The following is a 23,372-nucleotide window of genomic DNA, read 5'->3' on the forward strand; positions in this document are numbered from 1 at the left end:
AGCCAGGAGCGCCTCAAAGTCCAGCGGGGTGGTGAGCGACTCTAACAGAGGAGTGTGGTGCTGGCAGCGATGGGGCCTGGAACTTCAGGAAGTGGGGTCAGGACAGTGACAGCTCCACGCTCAGCACTGGGCTCCGGAGTCAGCCTGCATGCCTATGACATAGGGGTCCTGGTCGTCTACTTTGTCTTTGTCATTGGCGTGGGGATCTGGGTGAGTAGGTTTGGGGCCTGGCGGGGGAGGCAGGCGCAGGTTCTCACCTCTGGCTGGTCGTGGAGCTGGAGGCAGGGTGGGCAGGGGGAAGGGGATCAGGAAAGCACAGGCTGAGATGGAGAGGTCTTTAGGAGTCATTCTCTCCAACCCCTTCTTTATAGATGGGCAGACTGAGGCCCAGAGAGGAATGTGACTTGCCTGAGGGCACACAGCAAGCTGAGGCAGTCCAGGCTGGGACCCCCATCTCCCAGCTCCCGGTCTCTATGCATCTGCTGCCTTTGGCCTCACCCATACCTGGCAGCCCGAGCCCCACTCCTGCCCTCCTCCCCATGCCACCATCGCCAGCTCTGGGGACGCTCTACTCGCGGCCTATCCACCCTCCACTACTGGGTGTCTTGGCAAGGAGTAGGGCTTTCTAACGGAGCTGGGGTTCAAATGCTCATGGGAAGGGAGCCAGGTGAGTCCAAAGGTCCTTCTGTTCTCCATTGTTCACCTGAGCCTCGGTGCCGGGAAAAGGGGCCAGGCTCTGAGAGGTCAGGGAGCCCTGAGTTCAGATCCCAGCTCTGACTGTTAGAGCCACAGGGCCCTGGGCACATGCGAACGATCTGTGAGCCTCAGTCTTCTCATCCAGGCGGTGAGAATAATAAAGCCTATGCTGTAGAGTGGTCATGACCATTGAGCAAAAGGACACATTTAAGCATCCGGCAGAGGCTGGCACTCTGCTGGCAACAATACACGTGGCTATTATCACGGCCGCGGCCACATTCCGGAGGCAGGGGACAATGGTTCCAGTCCCAGCTGGTACTGTGGCAAGCTCGGGAACATTCTCTGGGCCTCAGTTTCCTTATCTGTAAAGCAGGGTGAACAGCCCCTGCCTCCCAAGCTGGTGTGAAGGAGAAATGGGCAAGCAGCTGATCGTTGGCTCCTGGGAGAAAAAGAACCAGTCCTCAGTGACTTGGGATGAGCTGTTCCCTGTCTTCAGCCCTCAGTTTCCTTACTTGTGAGATGATTCCATCTGCTCATCCGGCCCTGCCCAAAGACCAGAGGTGACAAGGAAAGTTCCAGCAAAGGCTTAACAAGCACCAGCCCCTCTCCTCCCCATCACTCCCCAGTGACTGCATACTTTTCCTTGGGGGCAAAGAGGCTCCTTTCACATTTCTCTTTTTCCTTCCTCTCCTTCAGGTATTTCTCCCACCTCTAGACCTAATCAGAGACCTGTTGACTTTGGCATCTTAATAAAGTCTTCCAGTTTCCACTTCCCTGCCCACTGCCCTGCTGCCAGCCCCTAGTCCCCAGAGGAAGTTCCTTCATGTCCACTCTCCTTTTGTTGTTCAGAGCAGTCCCCCCCCTCCCCCGCCACAGGCTGCAAACCACCACCCACCAGTTCAGGGCAGGGGTCTGTGTGGGTCCTGCACAGGCTTACCCAGCATGGTCTGACTTCAGGCCAGGGCAAGAGAAGCCCCCCAAACAGAGCCCTACCTCTGCCGGGGGCTCCTGGGCTCTCTGTACCCCCGTCCCCAGTGTGTGGGAGTCCTGCAGAAAGGAGGGAGAGGGCGCCTCCATGCAAGCCTCTCAATCAGATACAAATCACTTCCTGACACAAGTGTGGACAGAGGGAGGGCTCAGGGGACAATAGCCATAATCTTGCACACTTGCCAGGCACCGTGCTGTTCATGAAGGCTTTAATCCCTGTCGGCCCTTTTGCTCTCTGCACCAGCCCAGGGGATGAACGGTGAGGCCCAGAGAGAGGCTGTGACCCTCTCATAAGCACGTAGAATAAAACCTGTGAAACTGCATGTCTCAGTTCTGCTCTGTGTCACCCCAGTGCCTGCACCCAGGAATGGGGAGCTGAGGTGGGGCAGAGGTGGAGGAGCTCAGGAAACCTTCATCTCTCTCCCCTTCCTTTCCAGTCGTCCATTCGCGCAAGCCGAGGGACCATCGGCGGCTATTTCCTGGCGGGGAGGTCCATGACCTGGTGGCCGGTGAGTTGATCTTCCCCCCTGTCTCCTCCCACCATTGGATCCTCGTCTTGTCTTCTCTTGTCTGGACCAAGGCAGCAGCCCCCCAGATAAGTTTCCTGGCTCTGGGCTCCTTCTCTGTGGCCCAAAGTCACCCTATAACCCGAGAGACCTTGCCAATTAATGCGCCCCTCCCCCCCCGGATAAGCGCCTCTTAAGTGCATACCCTAGGCTGGACACTGCACCTACAGAAATAATCTAGAATGTTCCCATCCTGGAGAAGCTCAGATTAGCTGGGCAGACAGACTCACAGAAAACAGGATGAATGCTGAGCTGGGGGACACAGAGGGGCTGTGAGCACGTGCAGGAAGCCTCTGGCCTCAGGGGAGGTGGGATTAGCAAAGACTTTCATGGGAAGCAGACACATCTGCTTAGTACTGTAGAGGAGTGAAGTGGGGGGGCGGTCACAGAGGTCCAATCCCCAGCATCCTCAGGGAATCGGTCCCGACACCTTTGTGAGCCCCATCTCCCCCCTCAGGCCACCTCACTTGTTTCTCTCGCTCCTCAAAACTAACTTCCTATTCCTGCAACACGATGGAGGGAGGTGAGCCCTGCCTGGAAGAGGCAGGGTGGAGTTGTCAGCCCCCCTGGTAGCTGAGGCTGTGTGCACGCCTGGGCACGCACAGCTCACATGCGTGGCACACCAGTGCATGCTCTCACACGCCACCAGCCGTCCCTACAGCCTGTCTTGGTTCTCACCACTCTTCTTGCCTGCACTGGTGACAGACTCATTGAAGAGTAGAGGGGGCCCTGGACATTGATAGAGCTCTCTGGAAGGTTCGAGTATCTGGGACAGGAGGAGGCAGGGGCAAGGAGCTCTCATGCCTCTAGCACGAACCCCCAGGAGTGTGAGGGGCGAGGGGCTGGAAGCTCACAGGGACAGTGACTGGTCCCTGCCAGCCATCACCTCAACAGACGGAAGGGCACTCTGTTCAGTTGGTACCCACCCTCCCCCACCCCCATCACAGCCCTGGAGATGAGTCTGTAAGAGGGACAAGAAGCAGGACAGAGGACCTCTCTGGTCCATCCAGGAGAGTGGCTAGGGGCGGCCGGGTGCCCGTCCAGTCCTGCAGAGAGGACATCTCCCTGCTCCGTGTGAAACTGTGTCTCACTGTAAGTGTGAGGAAACCCGAGGCCTCTGAGCAGGAGGAGGGTGTCCTCCAGACGAGCAGGGTGTAGAGACGAGCCCTGCCTCCCACGAGCCTCAGTGGGGCAGGGCTTCTGCCTGCTGCTGGACGCATAACCTGCTCTGCTTGGTCCTGTTTGTGACACGAGCCCGTGTGTCTGTGTGTCTGGGCCTCTGTTATGCAGGTCCCATTGCTTTGCACCCTTTCCTACCAGGCCAGTCCTGAGAAGTGCCTCACTCCCCTCTCTGTGGCCTGAGCAGAGTGCGTGGCTGGGAAACTAAGAGCAGAAGGAGTAACAGCATCCTTGTCCCCGATGGGCCCGTCTGGTCCCCCTGCCAACCTTGTTGACTGATGGCTCCTCCAGTCATGAGCTGGGAGCCCTGGGCTGAGTGGGGCCGAGGCACCTCGCTGCTCCCAGTGAGGGAGCAGACCCAGTGTTCCATGCTCTGGCCAGGCGCTCCCCACCAGCCCTGCCAGCGTCCCCAGGACCGCCTGAGTGTATGTGCATGTGTGTGTGTGCGCATGTGTGTGCAGCAGCACGGAGTGGCTTCAGCATGAGAATCTTTGTGCCCTCGTGCTGCTCAGCTGTTTTCTGAATGTCTCAGTACCTTTCCTTCTTTCTATCTATCGCCCAGCACCGCTAGAACAGTCAGTGAGTGGGAGCAGGTGAGTCCCCACATTTTACAGGTGAGGAATCTGAAGACTTGCCAGAGGGAGTGATTTTGTTAAAGTCACACAGGGCGCAAGGCTGGAGCACAGCTCTTCACCTCTGTCCTGCCTCTGCCCAGGCCCCGGAGCCCCTCCCTCTGCCCCTTTCCCGTCCAGTGAAGGATCCCATCAAATAATAAGAGATAACATTAATGAGTGCTTATTAGGTGCCCAGCAACAATCATGCACTAATTACTGGAGCCAGACAGCCAGGGTTCAAAAGTTCTGTTGTTTACTAGTTCTGGAACTTGGGCAAGTCATTTATCTGTGCCTTGGTTTCCTCCTCGGTAAAATGGGGATAATAATAGGACCTACCACATAGGGCTGTGGTGAGGGTTGAGTTAGTTTGTGTGTGTGTATATATATAGATGTTGAGAGAAAGAGAGAGAGAGAGAGCAGAAGAAGGGCAAAGAGAGGGAGAGAGAATCCCAAGAAGGCTTCACACGGTCAGCCAGAGCCCAGAGCAGGGCTTGAGCTCATGAACCGTGAGATCATGACCTGAGCCCAAACCAAGAGTCAGATACTTAACCGACTGAGCCACCCAGGTGCCCCAAGTTAACATATTTAGACCAGTGCCTGGCACTTGGCAATGCTGTGTACGTACGAACTGCTATGATGTCGTCCTTCAGATTGTGTCTATTGCATCAGATTGTGTCTATCGCATCAGAGTTATATTATTGTGTCTATTGCTGTCTCCTGGGGAAAAATGATCTCAACTCCGAGGCTGGCCCAGCCTGTGCTCAGCCCCTCAGCTCCTCCCTCTGCCTGGCCTGGTGCTGGAGGCACTGAGTGGCAGAGGGCCTCCCTCAGTCCCTCTCATGGGGACCTCCCCTCCACCCCTCAGCATCCTTGCCTCTGGAGGCCCCTAGATGGGTGGTCCCAGTGCAGGGCCTCGTCCTCCCTGCATGGATGCTGTTTCCCATGGCTTCCCTTCTTTCCCACTTGGCCACTCACTCACTGGGTGACCTGGAGCCAGCGGCTTCATTTTTCCTCACATTATTTCATTCCTCTGTAAATTGAAAAGATTAAACCTATCCCTTGAAATGTTTATGAAGATTAAGTGCATTAGTGCCTATGAAATGCCTCACACCGTGCCCACATACAGTAGGTACCCAATAAACGTCAGCTCCCTCCCTTCCTCTCCTCCCTCTGATTTCCTGACCCAGGCCCTGCTCTATTCACAGCTCCTGAAGCTCACGGTCCTGGCTGTAGATTGATTTGGATTAAAATTGACCCCGACCTTTGACCTCACTTGTGCCTTGCAGATTGGAGCCTCTCTGATGTCCAGCAATGTGGGCAGTGGCTTGTTCATCGGCCTGGCTGGGACAGGAGCTGCCGGAGGCCTTGCTGTTGGGGGCTTCGAATGGAATGTAAGGAGGCTGGTCTGGAGGCTTCTCAGAGATAACGAGGGTCTGAACGCCCCACACGCCACACCCCACACCCCACCCCACCCCTGGCTTTAGTGCTGAGAGGAACCCCGGAGGTGCTTGGAGAGGCTGTATGGTAAATCGAGAACCCATTTCACAGATGAGGAAACCAGGACCTGGAAAAGGCAGAGGGACTCATCAGAGGTCACACAGCACTAAAATCAGGTCCCAGGTCCCTTGCCTCCCAGTTCGGTGCTCCCTTACAGCGTGACGTGCACAGGAGGCTGTCCTTCCATGTGCATCTAGGACATGGGTAGATGTCTCTTGTTCTTGTTCTCCCCACTCTCCCAGGCAACCTGGCTCCTTCTGGCCCTGGGCTGGATCTTTGTCCCCGTGTACATTGCTGCTGGTGTGGTCACAATGCCACAGTACCTGAAGAAGCGATTCGGGGGCCAGAGGATCCAGGTGTACATGTCTGTCCTGTCTCTCATCCTCTACATCTTCACCAAGATTTCAGTGAGTACCCACCGCAATGTGGCCACCTTGTCTCCCTGAAAATGCTGAGCTTGAGTCATGGCTTGTTGCTGGATGTAGGGATGGATGGATGGATGGATGGATGATAGATAGATGATAGATAGGTAGATAGATAGATAGATAGATAATTGATAGATAGATAGATAGATAGATAGATAGAAGGGAGGAAGGGAGGAAGCATGAATCCACGTACCTTCAATGCACGCTGTCCCTCAGCAGTGGAGCAATCACAGATGAATGAGAAGTACCTGTTAAGTAAATGACAGTGCCTCTATTTAAATAATTCCTAATCTAGAGTGCATTCATTCATTTCTCTCTCCATTAATTGATCCTCCATTAAGCACCATGAATTTGTTGCCTACATGTCACTGTTCAAAAGATCCTTATTCCTCCTCCTCTGACCTACACTCCGAAAACAAACCTAGGGCAGATGGTTCGCCCGTGTCCACACAGAATAGAGCTGTGGGACTGAACTAAAGTTTGGGTCCTGTGACCCGGTCCAGGCGTCCTGGCACTCCGTCCTGTTGTGGCCCTGGGATGGGTTCATGAAACAGCCATGCAATGGATCAGCAAGCAGGCACTGAAGGGGACTGAGTCCACGAGTTGCCAGGTCGAGAGATGGGAAAAATGGTACGGCCAACTTGTCCACCAATGCTGGAAAACAAGCCTAAGCCAGCATGTTGTCTGGTCAGCCGGGTCCTCTAATAAACCCAAACATGTAGAGCCTCCAGAAGTGCGGTCATCTGTCCTGGGGCTCCTGCCCGTCTGGTCAGCGTGGGCCCCCTGGCAGCTGGGCGGGCCTCTGCTCTGCTAGGGAAAAGGCCTCTGGGTGCTTGCTCTCTCTTCTCCAACCCCTGCTCCCCACTTCCTCTCTTCTGTCTTCTCTTCATTCCTTCCCCCCTGCCATCATGGCCCACAGACTATCCCATCAGTGCCACCAGACCTCATTGCTCTCTGTTTCAAAGTTTTATGCGGTGCTCCTCTGCCTGAAAATCTCCACGGCTCCTCAGCATCCCCGAGGCCAAGCCCATTCTCCTCAGCATGGCACTTTAGGCTCAGCGTCATTATGTGATGAGGGCTGACAGCACTTGGTATGGCTGAGCAGGAGGCATCATACCCCGGTGGCCACAGCGAGGGCCTCAGGTGACTTGGACTCCTGGGTCCCGGCTCTCTGCAGACTGACATCTTCTCTGGAGCCCTGTTCATCCAGATAGCCTTGGGCTGGAACCTATACCTCTCCACGGCGATGCTTCTGGTGGTGACAGCTGTCTACACCATTGCAGGTAAGGCCAAAGGTGGGTCGCGTTGGGGTGCAGGTGCCTGGAGCAGAGACAGAGACAGGGAGAGGTGGAGGGGGGTCACCTAGGGATGCTACAGTGAGCAGGAACGTGACTAGGGGACTGTCACCAGGAGTAGTGTGGCTGTGGACTGCTCCAGACAAAGCCACCAGCCTGCCTTCCTCTGTCTCCTCCAGAGCACCTCCCATAGGCCTGGGCACCTGGGTTCCTGGCTTGTGGCTAAGTCAGTTTGCAAATATAGGGAATTTAAATGGTGTTTGGTGGGGAGGGAGGGAGTATTCCTGGTAGAACTATCAGCCCAGCAGAGGAATAGTCTTGGGGTATTAAAAACAACAAGAACAAAGGAGGGAGGTGCAGCTGCGGTACCCAAGGGCCACTGGGGAGAGAAAGAGCTAGATTTGAGTGCCAGTGGCTGGCACCAGCCTGTGGGGGGAAGGCAGGCGGCTAGAATCGACCTGCTAAGAGGACTCCATGTCTTGTCTGGTCTCCCCAGTGTGGCCAAGCACAGGGCGGGCAGCCAGAGAGGAACCCCTTGTTGGTGCTGACTGATGAGCCCTTTCCTTGGGTCCCCAGGGGGTCTCACGGCTGTGATCTACACAGATGCTCTGCAGACGGTGATCATGGTGGGGGGCGCCCTGGTCCTCATGTTTCTAGGTAAGGTAGAGACCTGAATATACCCACCATCACATCAAAATTGCTCTCCGATTTGTCTTGGGCTTTCACCTCCATGCTATGACTGGGTCATGTTCCCCACCTCCCTACCCCCATTTCCAGGGTGGGACTGCCAAAGAGCGAACTTCTCAGTACACCCCACATCCCTCCCTCATTCCCAAGTTGCATACAAGTTCCAAGCCCCGGGGCTCCACATGGGACTGGGAGGTGGGGTGGGGGCATGTGACAGGTCCATTGGGGTCTCAGAGCTGTGTCGCTCACTGTGGTCTCTCTCCATAGGCTTTCAGGAGGTGGGCTGGTACCCAGGCCTGGAGCAACGGTACAGACAGGCCATCCCTAATGCCACAGTCCCCAATACCACCTGCCATCTCCCCCGATCTGATGCCTTCCACATGCTCCGGGACCCTGTGAGCGGGGACATTCCTTGGCCAGGCCTCATTTTTGGGCTCACGGTGCTGGCCACCTGGTGCTGGTGCACGGACCAGGTGATGCCCCAGACAAGCTTGGCCCGGACCATCACACACTGGGGTGGCTCCCTGTGGGAAAACCACGCATCTAGGTGCACAGAGTGTTGGGACTCATTCCGGGACTACCTCAGGGCTCGCCTATGGCTGAGCTGAGCCCCACCTGACCTAAGTGGCACGCCTCCACTGCTCCCTTTTCAGGTCATTGTACAGAGGTCTCTGTCTGCCAAGAATCTGTCCCATGCTAAGGGAGGCTCGGTGCTGGGGGGCTACCTGAAGATCCTGCCCATGTTCTTCATCGTCATGCCTGGCATGATCAGCCGGGCCCTGTACCCAGGTAAGAGCTGGGCAATGTTGCAGTGGGGGGAGGGGTCACATGCCAGTTCTATTAAGAACACATCGGAAGTGCGTTAGGCTTTGTGGGCCACACATACCATAAGTATTTCAGTAGAAGAAATCCTACTTTCCCTTCATAAGGGAAAGAACAATGAAGGCATTCTTGGTGCCTTCCGAGGAGGTTTGCCCTTTATCAAGATGTAAGGCCTAAAACGCAAAGGCGTCTACCAGGCTTTGCAGGGTAGTATATGGTCAAGGAATTTACCAGTGACAGCTAAATCATAGTACCCAGACATCTACCTGCCCCTTAACCCTCTGGCCTCTACAACAGATGCTGATTCCTGCCAGCGTCACCAGTAAATACGTCCCTGTAGGGTTGGAAAGCAAATATTGGGCCGAACCAAGAAGGCACACACAGGTTGACTCGCCCCTAACGGCCATCACTCTTCTATAGATGAGGTGGGCTGTGTAGACCCTGACGTCTGCCAAAGCATCTGCGGGGCCCGCGTGGGGTGTTCCAACATCGCCTACCCCAAGCTGGTCGTAGCCCTCATGCCTGTTGGTGAGTCCTGTCTCCCCCACACCACCCTTCACTCCATGCCCCAGCCTCCTCCAATCCCCAGTGCCCAGGAGGGATTGCACTAAACGTGGACACGGATGCAAAGAGGGAATAAAAAACCTTTCACCTCCACATTTCCTTCCCCAATACACACACACACAGAGACACTTTTCACAAACATCTGTAAGGCACCCATTCTGGCTCTAATCCTGGAGAGGCAGGGATAAAAGGCAGGCCCCTACTCTGAGGCTTCATGCCATCTCCAGGACACCCGGGCTCACAGAGGGTACAATACTATGTCACCAGGGTGGGGACACAGCGGCACCGAGGAAGCCCTAAGGAGGCACCTGGCTCCACCTGGGAATGTCAGAGAAGGTTTTCTGGAGGAGAGGAAATGGAGCTGAATCCTGAGGAACATCTTAGGCAGACAAAGCCAGACGGGTGTGGGAAATGTCATTCAGGGGAGGGGCTGTGTGTGCAAAGGCCCTGGGCTGAGAGAGAGCATGAAGTCTGAACTGAAGTCTGAACCGAAGTAGAGTCACCTGTGTGACGCACATGCGGGAGGAATGGATAGCCTTGGAGAGGAGGCCGTGGCCATGCCTCACCGTGGAGCAGAGCCTTCACGCTGGGTTTTAGGCCAGAGCACGTGAGGGGGACCATCTGCACGGAGGGTTCAGCTTAAGGGGAGGCAGAGAGACAGTTAACAAGGGGTTTGCCGTGGCCCGGGTGAGGGGTGATAGTGGTGTGGACCAGGTCAGTGGTTTCAGAGATGGACAGAAAGGGTTTTAAAAGATATTTGTGAGGTAGAGGCGGCAGGATTTGATGACTGATCATGTTTGAGGGATGAGAAAGAGGGATCCAGAGAGGCCTCCAGGTCCGGGGTTTACGATGACATTGAGAGTGGAGACGTAGGAAAAGAGCCAGGTTAATAGAGGGAAGTCCTTGAGTTGAGCTACCCCTTCCCTTCAGTAGAACAAGAAATGAATTGGGGCACCCGGGCGGCTCAGTCGGTTAAGTGTCCCACTCTTGGTTTTGGCTTAGGTCATGATCCCCTGGTTGTGAGATCGAGCCCCGCATTGGGCTCTGTGGTGAGCATGGAGCCTGTTTGGGATTCTCTCTCTCTTCTTCTGCACCTCCGGCTCATAAAAACAAAAAGAAAAAGAAAAAGAAAAAAGGGAATGAATGAAAGAAATAGTGGAGCTGGTGGGACGGGGCCTCCACAGAGGGGCTGATTGAGGGACGTAGGGTGGGAGGGGAGCAGAAGAGGGGGGTCTAGGGTAACTGAGCGTCTGGTATGGAGATTGGATATTATTAACTAAAGAAAGAAACAACAGGCCCTGGAAGAAGGTGCTGGAAGTTGCTGGCCTAGGTTTGTTTGGAACATTTTGAGTCTTTCAGGGAGACCTCCAGGAGGTGGTTAAGTTTTTGGACTGAGAGGAAAGAGGGCTGAGGCAGGGCTGAGGGACAGTCGTCTCCCCAGGGAAACATGAGTAGTCATGTTTCCAGAATCTTGGTAATTTGAGTCATAGAGACCTCAGATAGCAATGGGATCCACCCTCTCCTGCCACAGGGGGCAGAACAGGCCCAGAAAGGAAGGAACTAGTTCAAAGGTCACACACCTGGTTACTTGCAGAACCAGGAAACAAATCCAGGGCTTCCCAGGGCCACCCGTCCCAGGCGAGGGCCTTAACCTGACACCTCAGTGTCGGTGAAAAAGAACAAAAACTGAAAACACTCAATTATTAACCGTCACCCTCCTCCCCATCAGGGGCCCACTAACCAAGTGTCTCCAGGCTCTGACGCCCAGACTGAGACGTCAAAGCTGCAGAGAACCTGAAGGACCACTTAGCCCCACGTCTCTTAGGGATGCAGATAAGGGAGCTGGCACTGGGCAGGGTGGATGGGATGGCTCGCCCAAGGCCATAGAGCAGGGCAGAGGGCAGAGCGGGGCGAAGGCAGAGCTTATCCAGAAGCCGGCCTCTGGTTTTCCTGGACTCCTTATCTGCATGGAGGGGGACCTCATGCAGGGCCAGCACCACCCCCAGACTCCCGGCTCCGCCTGACGCTGCAGCCTCCATGGCTCCCGGCGGAGCTGGCCTTCACGGGAGACCTCGCCTCTCCCCAGGTCTGCGGGGCCTGATGATCGCCGTGATCCTGGCCGCCCTCATGAGCTCACTCACCTCCATCTTCAACAGCAGCAGCACCTTGTTTGCCATCGACGTGTGGCAGCGCTTCCGGAGGAAGGCCACAGAGCAGGAGCTGATGGTGGTGGGCAGGTGCGCTGCGCCCCCTTCCGGAGTTCCCCCCTCCCTGCAGGCCCCCCCCCTCCGTCCCCCTCCGTGCCCTGGGCTGCCCTGGGGAGATTCTGCGGGTGGGGAGTCCCAGCACCTGGTTCCAGCGTCAGATCCCTACATGACCTCAGGTTAGTCCCCCGCCGGCTCTGGACGCTCCTCCTCCAGAGTAAGGAGGGAAAAAAAAATCTTCCCTGTGTGTTCAACTTTCTCTTGCAAGTGAGCAACAGAGTGAGAGAAGCTGACAAGGCATTTAAGAAGGGAAAGGTGAGCTGTGTGAGTGGACGGAAGTTAGCAAGTAGCTCGCCCCCAGGAGCTTCAGGATCGGCTCTGGGCCATATTCCAGGATAACAGAAAGCCTATTAATTTTCTCCATCGGAACCCCGCCCCCCCCCCCCCCCGCCCCGTCCATCCCCCTTGCATCACACCTGGCGCTGGGCACCCAGGGACATCGTGCCCTGCCCTGCCCTGAGGGCTGCTCGCGGTCTCATGATGCGGCGTGGGGCCTGCCTCCACGGAGATGACCCTAGGAAGGCTGTCTCCAAAGGATGCAGAGCCTTACACACCAAGCTGAAGTATTTGAACTTTCTCTTGTTGGTTTTGATTTTATGCTTTTCAAAGTATCGCTTGGTGGCTTATTTTCTTTTCCTCCCTAGGCTTGTAGTTTACACAGGGTTACTGTGTTTACACAGGTTACAGGGTTTACACAGGGGCACTGTCTGAAATCTTTGCTTCCTAATTTAAGGCTCTGTGACTCAGGTTTCTGGACTACCATGTTTATTCTTCCCTTTTGGTAGGCGGTACTTGGGTTTCGATAACTTGCTCTCTTCCATCTCCTGCCTTTGCACACACTGCTCCTTCCACCAGGATGCCTTCAGTCCACTGCTGCCTAATGGAGCCCTAGCACCTGCTCACTCTGCCCCCAGCCCTGTGCACAGCACCTGAGCATCTAAGGATCGCCCTGTAGACTGTGGTAGCTGCCGCTCTAGTGGGGCCTGAGAGAGAAAATGTGTGAGGGAAGGGAGAGGAGAGGACAGGTGTGCAGAGACATTTCCAAAGAAGCGTCCTTTGAGCTCCCTCACAGCCCAGTTTCACTGCCATTTATTTCATCCATCAGTGGGGTTTGGGCGCCATCTCCTGGCCACACGCATTATTGCACCCAGCCCATCCAAGAAACGTTTTTCACTGTTTTCACAAAAAATCCGAAGGGAGTGCATTAGGGAACTTGAGCCTGAGCCAGGATCATTTGAAGGGGAGTCAGGAGAAGAAGGTGGAGTACCTGTTATGAGCTAAATGCCAGTGTAAGGGTGCAGGGGTTAGATCTGGAGGAGCCCAAAGAAGGGAAAAGTCCCTGAAGTTAAAGCCATCCTGGAGAAGAGGGTTCTCTTGCACAGGGTTTGAATGCAGAGGAGAAGGAAAGGCATCCCAAGCCAAGACCAGAGGCCATTTACTGAGGTGGGTGGTGCTGTGAAAGGTGTGGATTCCTTCCTGAAGAACAGGTGGGCTTTATGACTTTAAAGACATCCAACTCAAAACTCCTGGGTTTCTTGGATTCTGGAATTCTGATATTCTGGGATTTGAACAGTCTGCATTTCCAGAACCTTGGCGTTTCCGGTCTCATAGCATTCTCTAATTTTGTTCCCATGCATCCCCTCCCTTCCCCTTTCCTGGTTCCTTTGCATCACCTTCCCCCCACCCCATGCCCAGCCACCCTGAGCATGCCTCACGGTGCCCTGTGTCCTCCCTGCAGACTGTTTGTGGTGTTCCTGGTTGTCATCAGCATCCTCTGGATCCCCATCATCCAAAGCTCCAACAGCGGGCAGCTCTTCGACTACATCCAGTCTGTCACCAGCTACCTGGCCCCGCCTATCACTGCCCTCTTCCTGCTGGCCATCTTCTGCAAGAGGGTCACAGAGCCTGTGAGTGCAGCAGGACACCTGTCTCTCCCAGTACACCAGAGGGGCCGGAGACCTGATCTGTCCTTAATCCAGGGTCTCTCTGTGACATATTAGACATACCCACTGCCCCATTCAGGCTTCCATCTCCCCACCCATCAGGTCTTGATTCATTCATTCCCTCAACAAACATTCATCGATCCTATTATGGGGGCTCCCAGATGCAATGATTTACAAGGATGGGAATCATCCCTGCCAGATGGGAGAAAAGGTGATTCAATAAGAAATAATAATGAAATATAATAACTGCTGTGAGAGTAAAGATCAGGGGCACCTAACTTATGGGATGCCTGGGAGGGGGTCAGAAGTGACATCTGAGCCTAGGCCGAAGGATTGATGGGGAAGAGAAGAGTGTTCCAGACACGTAGCATAGCGTGTGTGAAAGCCCAAGTCAGACTGGAGGACCTCTGGAGTCTGTTTCCTCTCTGACACCATAAGGTTCTGTATGTAGACAATATAACAGCAATGAAGCAAAGTGCAGACCTGGGGAGGACCCTGCAGGCACGCCGTTCATGAAGCTGCTGAAAGCTGACAGCCTGGAGGAGCTAGAAGTCCCAGGATCCCCTCCCCCACCCCAGATAGAAAAGAGGGGCCCAACTCCGCTGGGGCTAAGGGATGTCATGGACAGCCTCTGCAGGAGCCACATGACAGCTCAAAGTCATTGCAAAGGAGACCTCAGAAACCCCTCTCCCGGGGGAGTACCCAGCAATCTGTCTACTGTTTCCAGAGGTCGAATCTCCCTGCTGATAACCATGGCGCACAGCAGGGCTTGGTTGAATTCTGAGTGTTTTGCTCATCCCAGAATTCTTGAAATCAGGATCAGCATCTCATTTTTTAAAATACATATGGGAAACAGGTATAGGTTAGGTCAACTGGTGTTATAAACAAGACAGGGGAGGTGCTGGGGCTTTTCTTTTTAAAAAGCAAAACAGGAAGAGCTCTATTCTGATTTTTTAATTTATTATAACAGAAAATCAGGATGGGGGATCCTGGTTTTCCTTGCTTATTACAAAAGCATATTCCATTCTAGTTGAATACTAAGCATCTATACAGAGTATCAATTTCTCTTATCATTGCACACACAAAAACTCCAAGCCAATAGGTTGAGTCACTGCTTTGATCGTTCTGGAATGGAGCCAGGATCCAAATCCTAGTGTGTCTGACTCTGGAGCCTGTGCCCTTCCCAGTGCACCACTCTGCCCATCTTTGAGTTCAGACAAAGCCTCAGCATTAATGGGGAGCTCACTAAGGCAGACCTGCAAACACCTTAACAACCCAGTGGCTTTTAGCTTCCTAGGGCCTTGCAGCTGGACCTCACCCCTGCCCGTGTCCGCCCTCTCTCCACAGGGAGCCTTCTGGGGCCTCATGTTTGGCCTGGCAGTGGGGCTTCTGCGCATGATCCTGGAGTTCTCATACCCAGCCCCAGCCTGCGGGGAGGCGGACCGGAGGCCGGCCGTGCTGAAGGACTTCCACTACCTCTACTTTGCACTCCTGCTCTGTGGGCTCACTGCCATCGTCATCATCACTGTCAGCCTCTGTACCACCCCCATCCCTGAGGAGAAGGCAAGTGGAGTGCTTGTCCTGGGGCCCCACGAAATGTTCTCCCTACCCCCAGTGTCTGAAATTCTACCACCAAGTTTTACTCCATTGGGTTGTCTCCTCTGCAGCCACACAGAGTCCTTGGGAGGAGGAGCTCATTGGGTTAGTTATTCCCATGTGAAAAGTAATTCATTCAATGGGAAATTTACTCAATGAGCACCTACTGTGTGCCGGGCTCTGTGCTAGGGTTACCAAGATGAATGGGGCCTGCCAGCAAGTGTCGGGGATAGGCACCAGCACACGCAGTTACTCTACCACAAGAGAGTGAAGAAGGACCAAGCTCAAAGGGAGGGGCCGAGGACAGGAGGGGCTGTCATCCCTGGGGTCTGCATCGGGTTCCCTGACAAGGTCACTTTGAGCTGGCCCTAGAAGAAAGAGTAGGGATTCATTGGCCAGTTGAGACACAGGTAAATGAGGGGAGTCCACCAGAGCGTGTCCTCACCACTCCTGTGCTCACAGATTTGCCAGTCTTCAGACTTTGAAGCTGTCTTTTGAAACCTTTCTTCATTAGAGCAAAAGAGTATTGGCTCCAGCTGCCATGACACGAAACCACAATCTGGGGGGTGAAACAACAGAAATGTATGTCCTTACAGTTCTGGAGGTGAGAAGTCTGAGGTCAAGGTGTCTGTAGGGCTGTTTGCTCTGAGGCCCCTTGTCCTTGGCTTGCGGATGCCTGCCTTCTCCTCTCTGTCCTCACCCTCTCTTTCCTTGTGCCTGTCTGTGCCCTCGTCTCCCCTTCTTTTGTTTTTAAAGTTTATTTATCATTTTGAGAAAGAGAGAGAGAGCACAAGCAGGGGTGGGGCAGAGAGAGAGAGGGAGAGACAGAGAATCCCAAGCAGACTCCCCACCATCAGCACAGAGTCCTATGTGGGGCTCGAACTCACAAACTGCAAGATCATGACCTGAGCTGAAACCAAGAGTGGGCAGTCAACTGAGCCACCCAGACATGCCCCCTAGTCTCCCCTTCTTATAGGGACACCAGTCATGTTGGATTAGGGCCACTCTATTGTCTTCATTTAACCTTAATTACCTCTTTAAAGGCCTTCTCTCCATGTATAGTCACATTCTGAAGTCCTGTGGGTTAGGACTTTAACATATAAATTTGAAGGAGGGACACAATTCAGCCCAAAAATAACAGAGCCCATGCCAGAAGTTAGTCCCTGAAACATTGGGTGGAAGTTATGAATAACACCTCTGACCTGTATGGTGCTTTAGAGTTTGCAAAACGACTTTATACCCTTGGTACCATTAATTCCTACCGAGGAGCCAAGAGAGACCAATTTCTCTGGTGGCTCACTCCAGAAATGGTCTCTCTTCACTGCCTGAATCTTCAACTTCTTCTCCATTGTCTGCTCTCTCAGCCCCACACTGAGATGTCTCACACTTGGAAATCCCCTCCCTTCCCTAATTACGGCTGCCTCCCCTGCCCCCCGCCCTGCTCCTCACCAGGACACCGTGCAGAGGGGTCTCCCCCCAAGCCTTACTTTCTACTTCTTGTATACGTCTCATCCAGTCTGGTGTCCCACCTTCCCACTGCAACTGCTCTCGCCAAGACCCCAATAACCTTCTTGTTGCAGAAAGTACTGGTCACATCCTCATCTTCATCCTCAGTGAGCTCTGAGAACCAGACACCGCTGACCACCCCCTGCCTCCTGAAGGGCTCTCTTCCGTTCACTTCCGTGACATATTCCTCTCCAGTATTGTCTTTCCACCCTCTGCTCTTCTGCCTTCTCTGTGGTCTTAAATGTCAGGGTTCCTTAGGAACCCAAATATGGCCTATAACCCTTCTCCCCACACTGTCTCTGAGTTATCTTATCTGTGTCCGTGGATTCAACCACCCTCTACATGAAGACAAAACTCAATCCTCTGTCGCTAGCCAAAGATTCAAACCCCAAATCAACTGCCTCCCATGCCATGAAGTGACACCGCCCACATACTGCTCAATGACACACGGTGTAAGTCTGAAGTAACATTTATGAAGATGTACTTACAAGGGAAGACGCAGCCCAGGCTCTCACGACCACGCAGAGGCGTAGCTGGACACCGGCAGGAAGGGCCCCAGAAGACGGCCTCTCACCCTGCACCGCTGTACATATTTGTAGGAATCTGGGGCGGGGCAGGGGATACCTGGGTCAATATGGAACCGAGAGCTGCCTGGCTACGAAAAAAGGCTGTTTGGAAAGGAAGCCGTCCAGAGCTCAGTCACGGTTGGGTCCAACTGATATCAGCCAGAAGATTTGCTGTGCGTTCTGCCGAGCCTCCAGAAAGGGAGGAGAGGTCAAGCCTCCACGGGACACAGGTGTGGTGCTCCTCACCTGGACACCTCCACCCTGCGGAGGCGGGCTCTGCTGGCAGTCTCTAGGCAGAGTCCTCCAGCTCGCCCACCACCCATCTGATGGCCCACGGCAGGAACCTGAGAGCCATGTCTGTGGATTCCTCGCCCGGCTCAATCAGTCAGTCACCAAGGCCTGTGGGTCTTCCTCCTCAACATCCCAAAGACTGCCCCCTCCTTCTATCCCAGAGGCTCTGTACGTCTTGCTCTGCTTTTCCAGCAGCCTCCAGGCAGGATCTCTTTGATTCACTCTGAGAGATCTTTTTTTTTATGTTTATTTATTTTTGAGAGACAGAGCACGAGTGGGGGAGGGGCAGAGAGACAGGGAGACACAGAATCCCGAGCAGGCGCCAGGCTCTGAACTGTCAGCACAGAGCCAAATGCGGGGCTCGAACTCACGAACTGTGAGATCATGACCTGAGATGAAGTCAGATGTTTGACCAACTGAGCCCCCCGGGCACCCCTCCAAGAGATCTTTCTAAATTCCACAACTTAGAGTCTCTTCCCTTTGTCTGAAGTCTGCAGTGACTCTCCATTGCCTACGAGTTTCTGTTTACGAGTACCAACTCCACAGCCTGATCTTGGAAGCCTTTTGCCATGTGGCACCTGACTCCCTGTCCGGCTTCTTTCCTCCCAGTTTCCAAGCATGGAGCCTGGAACAGGTGCTCAGGGGTGCAGATTTTCAAAGACAGCATTCGGCTGGAGCAAGACCTCCTGACTCGGCCCTGTGCCTGTTCCTCGAGCTCCTCACTGCTTTGCCGGCCTCCTTGAAGGGGGTTGTCTTTTCCCACAGTAAGACTGCCCCTCAAAAGTAACCGACTCAAGCGGTGTTTTCTTTCCCTCCAGCTTGCTCGCCTGACGTGGTGGACACGGAGCCATCCCCACTCTGAGTTGGAGAAGGAGGCCCCGGAGGGCACACCAGGGACCTCAGAGATGCCATCTGGGGCATGCCCTCCAGGAGGCGGAGAGACAGAGAACTCCAGCCAGGACCAAGACCAGCACAGAGGTAGGCTGGGGGGTATGCTGGGGGGCACACACCGCAGAGGAGCAATGGGGACAGATGCCATGTCATGGATCCCCAAAGACCCACATTTGGGAGTCATAGGGGATGGGGTCTCTGAGGGATGCCAAAAAAGTCACCTTCCCTTCCCACATGGCTATTAAACTATTTGAGAAGACAAACAAGAAGGCAGATGAGAGCCAAAATATTGCCATTTATTGTTACTGATAAAGGACAGGTGGAAAGATTCATTGTATATCCATGGGGAGGTGTGCTTCCTTCTACTGAAGGCCAGCATGAGGCAGAGGAGCCCGTCAGCCGCCTGCCCCTGTGAGCACTGCAATGCCGAGAGGGAGGAGGGAGAGACAGAGCCAAGCATGCCCTCTTCGCACTTCCCAAACCTACCAACAGGGACGTCCCTTCACCTCCCCTGCGGAGAATGAGCCTCAGGTCAGAAAATCAAAGGGTGTTACACTGAGTTCCCTCCAGATGGAAGGAAACACCAGGCACGTCAAAGTAACAGTGCCCCACCCATATTATTCATTTATTCCCCATAGAGCTTAGCAATTCTGCCTCTAGTCGCACAGAAGCATGGCTGTCCCTCCCGGGACTAGAGCAGCCGTGTGTCTATACAGCTCTCCCCATCTTCATCAGGTCCCTCCAGACCAACCACCATTCCTAAGGGCATCCTCCTTGAGCTGCTACGGGCCATATCAATTTTGCCCCCTGGAGGCTCTCAAAGGTGTTAGAACAGTACCTGAGTTAGCTTTACCCCAAGGCCGCACGGTATCTAAAGTGGAAAGTTGGCATAAGACATAATGTAGCTGTTTTAGACAAAATGCAGCTATAGCTTTTCTACAGTGTGATTAAATAACGCTGTTAAAACATTCTGGTATAATGACATTGGAGAGACTTCCTAAATTATAAAATTCCTAAGGAAAAATTACAGTCAGAAAAATTAGTTTGCAAGCAAAAGCCCCAAATCAAATTCTATTGCCCTCAGAAATTAATAATTTAATGAAATGTAAGTTCTAAATTTACTTCCCGCCTCAGTTAGAGGGAACCCCAGCACCTGGGTGGAGTTGGGGTGCCTTCAGCAGCGGCCTTCTCCCTTTGGGTTTGGGGGTTCCTCCCAAGCCTCTGGTGTCCAAACTTTCAATAACTCACTTAGGCTGAGAGCCTAGGTAAGATCACCAAAGCACCAGCTGCTGGACCTGAACGGCTGGTGGCACCATGCTGCTCAGGTCCCTCGCCTTCCCCAGGCTCGGGGGTGGGGGGGGCCTGTGCTCCCCCAAGACCTGAGAAAGTGCCCACCTTTCTCGAGGCCCTTCACCTTTGCTTAAGGCCCTGCCTAGAGAAACAGCCACGTGCCTGGATCTAATGACATCGTAAGTTCCAGGACCCCACCAAGAGCTAAGACTCACATCTTCTTGCCCAAGCTGTGGCGATTAAAAGCCAGTGGTCCACGATAAAAGCTATCTGTAACGGAGAATGTAATCCTTTACAAACTTGCAAGGTCAAAACCCACAAGGGCTTACTTCAGAAAGCGCCACTGAAGCTCAAAGTCCGATCAGGTGCCCCATTAGTTCCAGTGTGTTTTGCTCTGCAAAATGTAACCCCGGCCTCTTTCTCAGGCTTTGTGGTCCACGCACCAGGTGGGGTCTCAAAACTGTTTCTCCCCCAGTCATGGCAAGAAGCAAGTCTTGGCCCCTGTAAAATGCATGGCACAGAGGAGGCACAGGCTCTTTTAGGTGAGGCAGGTAGTGAGAGAACAAAGAGGAAGAAGCTGGGAAGGAAGGGCACAGCCTGTGCCCTCCCGGCTGACCCCCAGCACTGCAGACTCATGTGGTGGTCGCACCTCCCCCCGGCTGGCCCCCATGCCACAGGGCAGAGCCCGGCCCTGGAGAAGCAGAGAGATGTCTGCTCCCTATTGGGGGCTGGCTCCCCAGAAAGGCTAAGGAGGAGCTTCCCGCTCCTTCCCATTAAAGGTGAACTCTGGGAGCACCTAGGTGGCTCAGTCGGTTAAGCGGCCGACTTCGGCTCAGGTCACAATCTCGCGGTCCGTGGGTTCGAGCCCCGCATCAGGCTCTGTGCTGACAGCTCAGAGCCTGGAGCCTGTTTCAGATTCTGTGTCTCCCTCTCTCTCTCTGACCCTCCCCTGTTCATACTCTGTCTCTCTCTGTCTCAACAATCAATAAACGTTAAAAAAATTTTTTAAAATAAAATAAAATAAAATAAAATAAAGGCGAACTCTGGACTCCCCCTCACAAAAGGCCCACAGGCATGGAGGCTCATCTGTGCTGTCCTCAGGTTAAACAGCAAAATGGCAGTGTGATTTTGTGTCCTAGAAAAAGAACGATGAAAAAATTGTTAAGGACAGCAGAGTGGATCTGAAGGAAGTGTATACAGCCAGCTTGTGGACACACTTAGATGTGCTGAGCACCTTGTAACAGGCGCTCTGGGCCTCAGAATCGGCACGTGACTCCCTGTGTGTCATCTGCCCCTAAGGGGGGCCCTGAGAATCAGAAGAGAGTACTTGGAGGGGCTTGTAAAATGATAAAAGCTAGTAGAATTGAAATGCCACATGCCTGGCACTGCTTAGTGCAGCTTGTCACTGGATGACCTTAAGCAAGTCCCTTCCTTTCTCTGAGCCTTTCTCCTCCTCCTCCTCCTCCTCCGTACAAGGAGGAAGCCAGACCAGATGGCATCCGGAGTGTTCCTATCTCTGACACTCTGTAGTCACATTGAACTTACCAAGTACCAAGGGCCAAAGTCATTAAGACAGTAATGTGGGTTCCGTTCAACCTCAGTGAAAAGGTTTTCATATTAATTTTATTTTAATATGCTATCCGCTAATGCAAAAAGGAAACCCCTTGAAAATACTTTATTACTTCTTTTCGAACGTAGTTTTTAATGAACTCTGCTACCCTTTAACCTCAAAGCAACCCGGCCCTGGTGCTGGGGTCTGCATGGGCACAGTCTCACGTGCGGTGAGAACATTACAGTTTCCAGAGCCTCTCCCTGCTGCTCCAGCACGAGTCACTTTTTAAAACGCTACCAAATGTCCATTGTCATTCGATGCTCAAAACAATCCGGAGAAGAAGCGCGCCGTGCGGCAGGCCTATCCGAAACGAAAAGAGCCTGCCGCTGGGAGACGCGGAGGGGGGTTGCACGGGACCTCAGGCAGACCAGCCGGAGCGGCTCTGGCGCGGGAAGATCTCTCCGGCCCTCCTGGGACAGATCCTGCCCCGCCTGTCCTCGTGCTCTGAATGGGGATGAACCCCGTTATCCTCACCCCGTACCCCACCCTGCGGCACTGGGAGGCTCTGCTGGACGGCGGGACTGTAGCCAGACGGGCTGTAGCCAGAGCTCTCTCCCAGTCCCAGCCCGGAGCCCGGCCTGTTGGCTCGCAGGAGGGGCCCAAGCCACCCGCCCTTTTCTTCCGTGTCTCACCAGCTCTCCCTCCCCCCACCCCCTTGTCATTTCCCTCCACCTGGCCTGCCCCCGTCCTCCTGGTCCTCCTGGTCCTCAGCCCGGCGCAGGCGCTGGGGCCGGCTGCTGTGGGACTGGTTCTGCGGGCTGGCCGGGCCCCCAGAGCGGGCGCTGAGCCCCGCGGAGACGGCCGCGCGCCAGCGGGAGCTGACCAGCATCGCCGAGGAACCGCTCTGGACACGCGTCTGCAACGTCAATGCCGTCCTGCTGCTGGCCGTCAACGTCTTCCTCTGGGGCTATTTCGCGTGACTTCGCAGACCCGCAGACCTCCAGCGGACGCAGAGGAAACGGGGCCCAAGCCTGCGGCCTCAGAGACAGGCTTCCCTCGCATCTTGCCATGGAAACCGGCGACCACGAGAAGGAGACACCAGACCCCCCCCCCCCCCCCCCCCCCCGCCACACACACACACACCAAGTGGAGAAACGGAGGCCAGAGAGGGCTCTGGGTTTGCTCAGGGCCACACAGCAGGACTCGAACGAGCTCTTTTTCCATTACACTGCGTTACATCCCTACCTCAAAAACACAGTTTCCACCCTCTTGGTGCGTCTATTCAGGAGTTTTTACTATGCATGTGTTTTAAGGTGTAAAAGAGTGGAGGATATAAGAAAAAGGGTAGCAAGAACATTACAAAAGTCCAAGTGTATCTTTGCTCACCCATATCTCTTCCTTTCTCCCTGTCTCCTTCCCCTCCCTCTCCAGTTCCCCACCCCCAGTCCTCTGTTTCTAGCAGGTGCTACCCCAGAGGGCCTTTACTTCCCCTGACAGCCCCAAGGGAGTGAGGGACTGGGGTGGAGTGTAAGCGTGGCCACAGACCGAGTTTTGGCCAGGGAGCTCTGGGGCAAAGGACTCTCCTTGGCACCACTCAAATTCTGCCCCTTCCCACTGTCACGTCCAAACACGTGCAGAGTCTCCACGGCCTTGAGGAATTTGGATTCCAGCTGGAGAGACAGGACTTGTTGAAAAGAATAAGCCCTGAAGAGGGCTAGCATGGGTGGCCTGGGAGCCACGGCGCCTGGGCCCCTGCCCCTCTCCTTCTGCCTGCCAGGCACCCACCTACCCTGGAAAACACCATGACCGGAAACTGGGTCACGATCCCACTCCTGCTTCCACGTGGGTCCTCTGGACCTGCCTCTGTGGCGGCACTGATGACGGTTCTGTGATGTTTATCTCCCCTAGGAGATTGAGTACTCCAAGGGGCGAGGACCAAGGGCCATGTCCCGAGTGACTTTGTACCCAGAAAGTAACAGCATTCAATAAATGGTAGGCTTTGCGTGGTGGCTGGCTGCGTTGTGACTGGGGGAGCAGGCTGGAGGGGGAGCCTCCTTCAGCTGGAGTGAACACACTGCGTCTCAGGTGTCTGGAAAGAGACCACAGCCCTGTCCCATTGCCAAGGACGCAGTGAGAAGGTC

At 54.3% G+C, this 23,372-nt stretch overlaps 1 protein-coding gene and 1 long non-coding RNA gene across 2 annotated transcripts; one reads left to right on the plus strand and one right to left on the minus strand.

Moving 5' to 3' along the window:
• The first annotated feature begins 69 nt into the window (after positions 1-69).
• On the plus strand, positions 70-22,339 carry SLC5A9 (solute carrier family 5 member 9). Its single transcript, XM_003990064.6, has 14 exons — positions 70-210; positions 2,121-2,192; positions 5,329-5,433; positions 5,782-5,946; positions 7,142-7,247; positions 7,836-7,916; positions 8,214-8,419; positions 8,600-8,735; positions 9,189-9,296; positions 11,419-11,569; positions 13,335-13,503; positions 14,887-15,102; positions 18,317-18,476; positions 22,003-22,339. The coding sequence occupies exons 1-14, from the start codon at positions 70-72 to the stop codon at positions 22,209-22,211; spliced, it is 2,025 nt and encodes a 674-aa protein (XP_003990113.3). The 3' UTR covers positions 22,212-22,339.
• Positions 18,665-22,099, minus strand: LOC102901271. Its single transcript, XR_002160840.3, has 2 exons — positions 21,964-22,099; positions 18,665-20,180 (listed from the first exon to the last, which is right to left on the minus strand). It is a non-coding gene; the product is annotated as an uncharacterized LOC102901271 (long non-coding RNA).
• Positions 22,340-23,372: the final 1,033 nt, after the last annotated feature.

Source organism: Felis catus, chromosome C1 (assembly GCF_018350175.1).
Source record: "Felis catus isolate Fca126 chromosome C1, F.catus_Fca126_mat1.0, whole genome shotgun sequence".
Lineage (NCBI taxonomy): Eukaryota > Metazoa > Chordata > Mammalia > Carnivora > Felidae > Felis > Felis catus.